At 58.5% G+C, this 10,101-nt stretch overlaps 2 protein-coding genes across 2 annotated transcripts; both read right to left on the bottom strand.

Moving 5' to 3' along the window:
• Positions 1–353: 353 nt before the first annotated feature.
• CTDNEP1 (CTD nuclear envelope phosphatase 1) lies at positions 354–5,838 on the bottom strand. Its single transcript, XM_085531491.1, is given in 8 exon segments — positions 354–412; positions 415–453; positions 456–495; positions 1,700–1,816; positions 2,422–2,493; positions 3,146–3,264; positions 3,929–3,995; positions 5,550–5,838. Coding segments are annotated over 8 exon segments (612 nt in total). The 5' UTR covers positions 5,649–5,838.
• Positions 5,839–6,411: 573 nt separating this feature from the next.
• Positions 6,412–10,090, bottom strand: ELP5 (elongator acetyltransferase complex subunit 5). Its single transcript, XM_085531586.1, has 7 exons — positions 10,033–10,090; positions 9,513–9,573; positions 9,344–9,424; positions 8,811–9,010; positions 7,967–8,127; positions 7,287–7,444; positions 6,412–6,710 (listed from the first exon to the last, which is right to left on the bottom strand). The coding sequence occupies exons 1-7, from the start codon at positions 10,082–10,084 to the stop codon at positions 6,629–6,631; spliced, it is 795 nt and encodes a 264-aa protein (XP_085387712.1). The 5' UTR covers positions 10,085–10,090; the 3' UTR covers positions 6,412–6,628.
• Between the last annotated feature and the right edge of the window lie 11 nt (positions 10,091–10,101).

Raw genomic sequence — 10,101 nt, 5'->3', positions numbered from 1 at the left:
AATGGGGGGGTCCATGTTAATTCCATAGGGGGGCATTGAGGTTAATGGGGGGGGGTCCATGTTAATTCCATAGGGGGGCATTGAGGTTAATGGGGGGGGTCCATGTTCATTCCATAGGGGGGCATTGAGGTTAATGGGGGGGGTCCATGTTAATTCCATAGGGGGGCATTGAGGTTAATGGGGGGGGTCCATGTGAATTCCATAGGGGGGCATTGAGGTTAATGGGGGGGGGTCCATGTTCATTCCATAGGGGGGCATTGAGGTTAATGGGGGGGGTCCATGTTAATGCCATAGGGGGGCATTGAGGTTAATGGGGGGGTCCATGTTAATGATGCCATAGGGGGGCATTGAGGTTAATGGGGGGGGGTCTCGGGGGTCTCAGTACCTGGGTGGCTGCGATAGGCCCCGGGGAGTTGTCCAGGATGACGATGCTCGACAGGTCCCCGTGAACACAGACAGGTCCTTGATGTAACTGCCCAGCTCCAGCGTGCAGTGCTGGGGGGCAATGTCAGATAGACCCCCATATAGCCCCATATATCCCCTATATACCCCCCATATAGCCCCTATTACCACATATATCCCCTATATACCCCATATATCCCCTATATACCCCATATACCCCCCATATATCCCCTATATACCCCATATATACCCCATATATCCCCTATATACCCCATATATCCCCTATATACCCCATATATCCCCTATATACCCCATATACCCCCCATATATCCCCTGTATACCCCATATACCCCATATATCCCCTATATACCCCATATACCCCCATATATCCCCTATATACCCCATATACCCCCCCATATATCCCCCATATACCCCCTATATTGACATCCCAGCAGTGCTGGGGGGGCAATGTTAGGTATAACCCTATATACCCCCCCATATATCCCCTATATACCCCCCATATTGACATCCCAGCAGTGCTGGGGGGGCAATGTTAGATAGACCCACCTCCCCCCATCTACCCCCCATATCCACTTCTCAGCCCCCTCCCCTTATTAAGACCCTCCCCGCTTTTAGGCCCCTCCCCCCATTAACCCACACCCCATTTACACTGACATCTCAGGCTCTTAGACCCCCCCCCCGTTCATCCCCTTCCCCAATGTACCCCCCCCCCCCCACTAAGCCCCTCCCCTTGTACTTAGCCCCCTCCCCTTTTTACTTAGGCCCCTCCCTCCACCCTTAGGCTCCTCCCCCCACACTTAGACCCCTCCCCTTATACTGAATCCCCACCCCCTGCCATTAGACCCCTCCCCTTATATTTAGCCCCCTCCCCCTTCCCTTAGCCCCCACCCCCTGCTCTTACCCCCTCCCCCTTTCATTTAGCCCCTCCCCTTACACTTAGGCCCATCCCCCTTCCTGTAGCCCCCTCCCCTTTCTACTTAGGCCCCTCCCCTCACACTTAGACCCCTCCCCTAATACCTCTACCCCTCCCCCTTCAGGTAGACCCCCCCCCTTGTACTTAGGCCCCTCCCCCTGCACTTAGACCCCTCCCCTTCTACTCAGGCCCCTCCCCTTTTAGTTAGGCCCCTCCCCTTATACTCAGGCTCCTCCCCTTGTATTAAGACCATTCCCACTATAGGACCCTCCCCCTTCCCTTAGCCCCCTCCCCCTTTCATTAAGCCCCTCCCCATTCCCTTACCCCCCTCCCCTTGTATTTAGCCCCCCCCCCATTTCCCACCTGTCTGTAGTATCTCCTATTGAGGATGCTGCGGTTGTTGTCCAACTTATCGGCCACGGCGCAGCCGTAGATCTCCATGCTGGCTGTGAACACCACCAGCTCGTACCATTGACTGACCTATAGGGGAATGTGGGACCCACAAGTGGGGGGAGGAAACCCCATAACTACCCCATAACAACCCTCAGTCCCATATAGAGGTAATGGGGAGCTATGGGGGGGGTATTGGTTACCTATGGGGCTGGGCACCCCACAAATGGGGTCTCTATGGGGGAGAGATAAGGGGATCCCCCCCCCCAGAAGGGGTAATGGAGATCTATGGGGGAACTTGGTTCCCTATGGGGCTGGGAAAGGAGACCCCCCCAAATGGGGACCTGATGGGATGGGGGGGGTTATGAGAGGGTTGGGGACCCCCCTCAAAATGGGGTCTCTGTGTGGGGGGGGTTTGAATAGGGTTGGGGTCCCCTCCAAAATGGAGCCCCTCTGGGTATTCTGTGGGGCAGAATGGGGGGCTGGGGGGGTTTGGGGCCATTATGTGGTTGTTGTGGGGTTGTTATGGGGTCACTGGGGGGCCCTATTGAAATCATTATAGGGTCATTGTGCGGGTATTATGGAGCTGTTGCTATGGAGCCCTTATAGGGCTCTTGTGGGGCTGTTATGGGGTCGTGGTGTAGGTATTATAGGGCCATTATGGGGCACTTATGGGGCCGCTGTGGGGCACTCACCACCTCCAGGAAGAAGTCGACGTGGGGCCGTTTGTGCACAAAGAACCTCACGGGGTGTTTATCAATGACCACCTATGGGGGGAAAAGGGGGGGACCAGCGTGACCCACAGCCCCATTCTGCCCCATAACAACCCCAAATCCCCCCCACAGCCCCATTCTGCCCCATAACAACCCCAAATCCCCCCCACAGCCCCATTCTGCCCCATAACAACCCCAAATCCCCCCCACAGCCCCATTCTGCCCCATAACAACCCCAAATCCCACCCCACAGCCCCATTCTGCCCCATAACAACCCCAAATCCCCCCCACAGCCCCATTCTGCCCCATAGAAGACCCAAATCCCCCCCATACCCCAATTTGGCCCCATAGCAGCCCCAAACCCCCCCACACACACCCTCACTCTCCCCATAACAACCCCAAATCCCCCCCAGGTTTCACTTCTGCCCCATAGAAGACCCCAATCCCCCACCATACCCTCACTTGGCCCCATAGCAACCCCCAAATCCCCCTTAAGTCCCTATATGGCCCCATACAACCCCATTTCTAGCCCCCCACCCCATTTCCAGCCACCCAGCCTTAAGGTTGAACCCCCTCCCAGACCTTGATTCAGCCCCACAGCAGCCCCAAATCCCCCCTAAATCCCCCCTAAAACCCCACAGAAACCCCCATCTCGATATTTCTTGCCCCCACCCCCATTTTTAGGACCCCCCCCCCCCCCTTTAACCTTTAGGATGAAGTCGGGGGGGGTCCCAGGTCGCACTGTGGGTCTCAGGACCCCGTCGTGGTGGGAGTGGATCAGGGTCTCGTCCAGGTCCAGCACCAGGATCTTCCGCTTCACCTGGGCTACAATGGGGGGGGGGTCAGGGGGTCTTCAACCCCCCCCACCCCATTACCCCAACCTGGGTCTACGGACCCCCCATAGGAACCCCCTGGAATCCCCCAGACCCCTCAAGGACCCCCATTACCCCCATTGGGGTCTCAGGACACTCCATAGAACCCTCTTAGACCCCCCCAGCCCCATATTTCCTTCAGCCCCCCCCCTTCAACCCCATATTAAACCCAAGACCCCCCCAGCCCCACTTGGGACCCCCCATTACACCCCACTGGGGTCTCAGGACCCCCCATAGAACCCATCCAGGACACCCCCAGCCCACTCAAAACCCCCATTACCCCCATTGGAATCTCAGGACCCCCCATGGAACCCCCCAAGATACCCCCAGCCCCAAATCCCCTTATCCCACCCCCAAGGCCCCCCCAGCCCCACTCAGGACCCCCATTACCCCCCATTTGGGTCCCAGGATCCCCCATAGAACCCCCCAGGACTCCCCCAGCCCCATATAAACCCCACGATCCCCCCAGCCCCACTCGGGACCCCCATTACCCCCCATTGGGGTCTCAGGATCCCCCATAGAACCCCCCAGGACTCCCCCAGCCCCATATAAACCCCACGACCCCCCCAGCCCCACTCGGGACCCCCATTACCCCCCATTACCCCCATGTAACTCACTGAGGCGGTTGCGGGAGGTGGGGGACAGCGGCAGGACGTCGTATCGCACCGTCTGGTACTGGATCACCTGGGGGGGGGGACAGGAATGGGGAGGGGGCAGCAACCACAGACCCCCCCCAAACCCCACAACACCCCAATGTGCCCCACAACCCCCAAATCCCCCATTAAAAAACCCCAAATCCCTCATTAAAAAACCCCAAATCCCTCATTAAAAAACCCCAAATCCCCTCCAGAATCGCAGCCCCTTTTCTCCCCATAACACCCACTCCACAACCCCCATAGATCCCCAACCACCCCATAACCCCCCATATCCCCCTATAAACCCCCATAACCACCCCATAATCCCCCTTAGGACCCTATAATCCCCCATATCCCCCCATAACTACCCCATAAGCCCCCGTATCCCCCCATAACCCCCCATACCCCCCCTATATCCTCACATAACCCCCCATAACCACCCCATAACCCCCCATATCCCCCTATAATCCCCATATCCCCCTATATCCCCCCATAGGACACTATAACCCCTCATAACCACCCTATAAGCCCCCAGATCACCCCATATCCCCCCTATACCTTCCCATTTCCCCCCATGTAACTCCCATATTCCCCCATATTCCCCCATATTCCCCTATTATAACCCATATCACCCCATAACCCCCTATATCCCCCCATAATCCCCCCATATACCCCTATATCACCCTATAACCCCCCATATCTTCCCCATAATCACCCCATATCTCCCTATAACTCCCTATATTCCCCATAGGACCCTATATCCCTCCATATCCCCCTATACCACTATAAACCCCCACCCCAATCACTCTATAGACCCTCATATTGTCCCATATTCCCCATAACCACCCTATAACCCCCCATATTCCCCCATATCTCCCTATAACCCCCAATAGACCCCAATATCTCCCATATACCCCCATTATAACCCATATATCCCCCCATACCCCCCTATAGCCCCCCATAGGACCCTATAGCTCCCATATCCCCCCATTAACCCCCCATATCTACCCCATATAACCCCTATAACACCCTATAACCCCCACATTCCCCTATAACCCCCATATAACCCCTATATCCCCCATATCCCCCCATTATAACCCAAATATCCCCCCATACCCCGCTATAACCCCCCATAGGACCCTATAACCCCCATGACCCCCCATAACCCCCCATATCTACCCCATATAACCCCTATAACACCCTATAACCCCCCATATTCCCCTATAACCCCTCATAGGACCCTATAACACCCCCTATAACCCCATATCCCCCTGTAACCCCCCATATAACCCCATATCCCCCCCTATAACCCCCCATAGGACCCCATAACACCCCATAGCCCCATAACTCCCATATAACCCCCCATACACCCCTATAACCCCCCATAAACCCCCATAGAACCCCTATAACACCCTATAACCCCCCATATCCCCCTATAACCCCCATATCTACCCCATATAACCCCTATAACACCCCATATCCCCCTATAACCCCCATATCCCCCCATTCACCCCCCATACCCCCCTATAACCCCCATTATAACCCCTATATCCCCCCATAGGACCCTATAACCCCCATCCCCCCCGTTCCCCCCCGTACTCACGGTTCGGACCTGCCTCCTGAGCACGTACAACACGAAGCTCCACAACCGGGCGGCGAAGGCGGCGAACGATCGCAGGCCCAACACGCACTGACTCCGCATCGCCGCCGCCCCGCCGCCCCCCCGGCCCGGCTCCGCCAGCTTCGCCCCCCCCCGCTACCACCCGCTTCCGGTTCCGGCACACGGAGGGATGGGGGGGGGGATCGCGCCCCCCCGACGCCCCGTTACCGGCGGCTGCGCTCGGCCGCCGCCATCTTGTGCGCCCGCCCCGGCTCCGCTCCTCAAGGGGGTCACTTCCGGCCGAGCGCTTCCGGGGGCGCGGGGGGACGGCGCATGCGCGTAAAAGGGGAGGCTACGCATGCATAGCACGCAGGAAAAGGGCGTGGCTTAAAACACAGGAGGCGGGGCTAAAGGTTTGAACACGGCTCATGATTGGCTGCTCCGAGGGGGCGTGGTTTGAATCACTAACGAGCGTGCTGGGAGACCAATAGAAAACAAGGGCTGAGCCAAGTGGGCGTGGCTTGAGCAGAGAGGGCGTGGCTTAGAACAGCATAAAACCAGCGGGGGCGTGGCTGGTGCAGAGTGGGCGTGGTTTACATTGATAGAAATTGGGCTGAGCCAATGAGAGCGCGGCCTGTGTGAAGTGGGCGTGGCTTATAAGCAATAGTGAATGGGAGGAAACCACGGTGGGCGTGGCTTGAGATCAGTGGGCGTGGCCTATGGGTATTGTGAATGGGGGAGCCAATGGGGGCGTGGCTTGTGACCAGTGGGCGTGGCTTGAGCCCCCCATACAAACCCCATATAAACCCCCCCATATTCACCCAGCCCCCAAACCCCACATTGACCCTATAACAGCACCCAGTGATCGCAGCAGCAAACTTTAATGGCTGCCCCTGGTTGTACAGGCCCCACAATAACAGCCCAGGTTAATGCAGACCCTACAATAACAACCCAGGTTTCTATGGGCCCTATAAGAACATCTCAGGCTCCTATAGGCCCTATAAGAACATCTCAGGCTCCTATAGGCCCTATAAGAACATCTCAGGCTCCTATAGGCCCTATAATAACCCCATAATAACCAATCACACGTCCAGGTCGTCGTCGGGATCCTCGGGGTCCTCATTGGGGGCGGGTACGGGGTCACCCCGCAGCAGCTCTGCCCTCCTGGGGGGGGATGGAATGGGTGTTATGGGGTTATAATGGGCCATAATGGGATGGAATGGCTCATATAGGGTTACAATGGGCCATAATGGGACAGACTGGGTCCTATGGGGTTATAATGGGACATAATGGGTCATACAGTGTCATACTGGGCCATAATGGGATCAATTGGGTCATATTGGTCCATATTGGGCCATACTGGTCCATACTGGGCCATATTGCATCATACTGGGTCATATTGGGTCATATTGGGCCATATTGGGCCATACTGGTCCATACTGGGCCATATAGGGTCATACTGAGCCATACTGGGTCATACTGGGCCATACTGGGCCATATTGGGTCATATTGGGCCATACTGGGTCATACTGGGCCATATTGGGTCCTATAGGGTCATGCTGGGCCATATTGGGCCATACTGGGTCATACTGGGCCATATTGGGTCCTATAGGGTCATGCTGGGCCATATTGGGCCATACTGGGTCATACTGGGCCATATTGGGTCCTATAGGGTCATGCTGGGCCATATTGGGCCATACTGGGCCATATTGGTTCATATTGGGCCATGCTGGGACTCACCGGGCCGCGCTCAGCAGATACGGGGGTGGCGGCTGGAGCTGGACGTTGGGGGTCGATGGGGGGGGGGCTTCATCTCCTGCCCCCCCCACAGCCCCCACCTGGGGGGGGGTCTCCATGGGGAGCACAGAGAAGTCGGGGAGGAGCGTGAACAGCTCAGCCTGGGGGGGGGACAACAAGGTGACCCCCCAACCCCCCCATACAGCCCCCATGGGGAGCCTGACCCCCCCCATAATGGGGATCCCCAACACCCCATAACCCCCCCAATAATGGGGACCCCCAACCCCTTCCTTCTCCCCCCCATAATGACCCCTAAACTGCCCCATACCCCCCATTGGGGACCCCCCCCATATTCCCCCATAGGGACCCCCCCAAACTGCCCCACACCCCAAACCTCCCCCATAGGGTCCCAAACCCTCCCCATACCCCCCAATATTAGGGCCCCCCCCCCCATATGGACCCCCAAACTGCCCCATACCCTACATGGGGTCTCCAACACCCCCCCCGTGCCCCTAATCTTACTCCCCATCCCCATATTCCCCCCCATAGGGACCCCGAAATTGCCCCATACCCCTATAGGGTCCCCACAACCCCCCCTCCCCAACAATGTTAGGGACCCCCCCCCCATGGGACCCCCAAACAGCCCCATATCCTCTATATGGGGTCCCCAACCCCCCCCATACCTTTGGCTGCCCCCCCCGGGGTGGGACCAGCAGCACCTGGCGGATGTTGGTCCCACTTGGGGGTCCCGGCCCCCCCAAAATGAGGCGGGTGGGGCTCAGAGCCCCCCCCAGGGCCTGCAGTAATGGGGGGGGGTGCAGATCCCGATGGAGAAGGGCCACAACTGGGGGGGGGGGGGGGACAAAAAGAGGGAATTAGGGGGGGGTCCCAATATTAGGGGGGGGTAATGGGGGGTTGGGGGTGTTTAGGGGTCTCTATGGGGGGGGTTTATGGGAGGTTTGGGGGTCCCTATGGGGGAATGGGGGGGTTTAGGGGTTACTATGGGGGTATAGAGGGTTTGTGTGTGTGGGGGGGGGGCAGTTTAGGGGTCCCTATGGGGAGATTTGGGGAGCTTATGGGGTCCCTATGGGGCGATAGGGGGGTTGGGGGGGGGTTAAGGGTCCCTATGGGGGTCTCAGAGGGTTGGGTGGGGGGGGGTGGAGGAGTTTAGGGGTCCCTATGGGGGGGCTTCTGGGGGGGTTTAGTAGTTCCTATGAAGGTATAGGGGGGTTTGAGGGGGGGGAGTGTTGGGGCAGTTTAGGGGTCCCTATAGGGGGATGGGGGGGGGGGGAGTTGGGGGTCCCTATGGGGGGATTTATGGGAGATTTAGGGGTCTCTATGGGGTGATATGGGGGTTTAGGGGTCCCTATAGGGGTCTCTATGGGGGGGGGTTGGGGGTCCCTATGAGGTGATGGGGGGATTTAAGGATCTCTATGGGGTGATGGGGGGGTTTAGGGGCCCCCAATATTGGGTTGGTGGGGGGTTGGGGGTCACAGGGGGGCCCTAAACCCCGCCCCCCCCCCTCACCTCGCCCCGCCCCCATGGCGGCTTTCATAGTCCTCCCGGCCACGTGGGGGCGCTGTCGGAGCAGGGCGGCGCTCAAGGAATCCACCACCACCATCGAGTTGGGCCCGGCCCCATTGAGGCCCAAACCCCATAGAGCCGGGCGACCCACAGCGACCCCCAACCAACCCCGGGGGTCCGTGACGTCATCATGGAAACGGAGCCTGGAAGGAAAGGGGAAACCATGGGGGGGGCTATGGGGCAGGTATGGGGTATAGGGATCTATGGGGCACTTATGGGGGTCTATATGGCACTTATGGGGGGGCTATGGGGCAGGTATGGGGTACAGGGATCTATGGGGCACTTATGGGGGTCTATGGGGCACTTATGGGGGGGCTATGGGGCAGTTATGGGGGCATATGAATCCATAGGGCACTTATGGGGGGGCTATGGGGCAGGTATAGGGGGTATAGGGATCTATGGGGCACTTATGGGGGGGCTATGGGGCACTTATGGGGGTATATGGACCTATGGGGCACAATCTATGGGGCACTCACTGCTCCTTCACCTCCGGGCTCAGTCCGATCCCAAACTGCTCCCTGGTCACCTCGAGGAGGACGACGTCGACCGGCTCAGCCCTATAAGGCAGCAATATGGGGCTGCCCCATAGAGCCCATAGAGCCCCATGGAGCCCCACAGATCCCATAGAGCCCCATAGAGCCCCACCTCTTCACGGCAGCAGTGACGAAAGCCCGGAGGAGGCTGCGGCCTTCACACGTGGCGTTATCTGTGGGGCACAGTGAGACCCACAGCGCTATAGCACCCCATAGCCAGCCCCATAGACCCCCATTGTGACCCACAACCCAACACCCAGCCCCATAGACCCCCATTGAATCCCCCAGCGAGCACCATAGACCCCAATGGAGCCCCACAGCCCCACACCCTGCCCCATAGACCCCAATGGAGCCCCACAACCCCACACCCGGCCCCATAGACCCCAATGGAGCCCCACACCCCGCCCCATAGACCCCAATGGGCCCCACACCCCACACCCGGCCCCATAGACCCCAATGGAGCCCCACACCCCACACTCAGCCCCATAGACCCCAATGGGGCCCCACACCCCACACTCAGCCCCATAGACCCCAATGGGGCCCCACACCCCACACTCAGCCCCATAGACTCCAATGAACCCCACAGCCCCACACCCAGCCCCATAGACCCCAATGGAGCCCCATAACCGGACCCTCCACCCAAACCAGCCGCTCCGCGCCGCCCTCCACCAACACGCGCAGCATGGCAACGGCGCGGGAAA

The sequence above is a fragment of the Coturnix japonica genome, unplaced genomic scaffold (genome assembly GCF_054131305.1).
Source record: "Coturnix japonica strain WE unplaced genomic scaffold, WE-NBRP24 Scf043, whole genome shotgun sequence".
In the NCBI taxonomy this organism is placed as follows: domain Eukaryota; kingdom Metazoa; phylum Chordata; class Aves; order Galliformes; family Phasianidae; genus Coturnix; species Coturnix japonica.
Note: the sequence above shows the minus strand (reverse complement) of the source record. Positions and strands in the feature narration are given on the sequence as shown.

What these genes read in the sequence shown, in the direction of transcription:
- ELP5 (XM_085531586.1), bottom strand. Translation starts at nt 10,084, where the DNA reads ATGCTGCGCGTGTTGGTGGAGGGCGGCGCGGAGCGGCTGGTTTGGGTG. An exon ending in GCGGCTGGTTTGGGTGGAGG is followed by an intron (nt 9,574 to 10,032) that starts GTCCGGTTATGG and finishes TGTGCCCCACAG; the next exon opens with ATAACGCCACGTGTGAAGGC. An exon ending in AGCCCGGAGGTGAAGGAGCA is followed by an intron (nt 9,011 to 9,343) that starts GTGAGTGCCCCA and finishes CTTTCCTTCCAG; the next exon opens with GCTCCGTTTCCATGATGACG.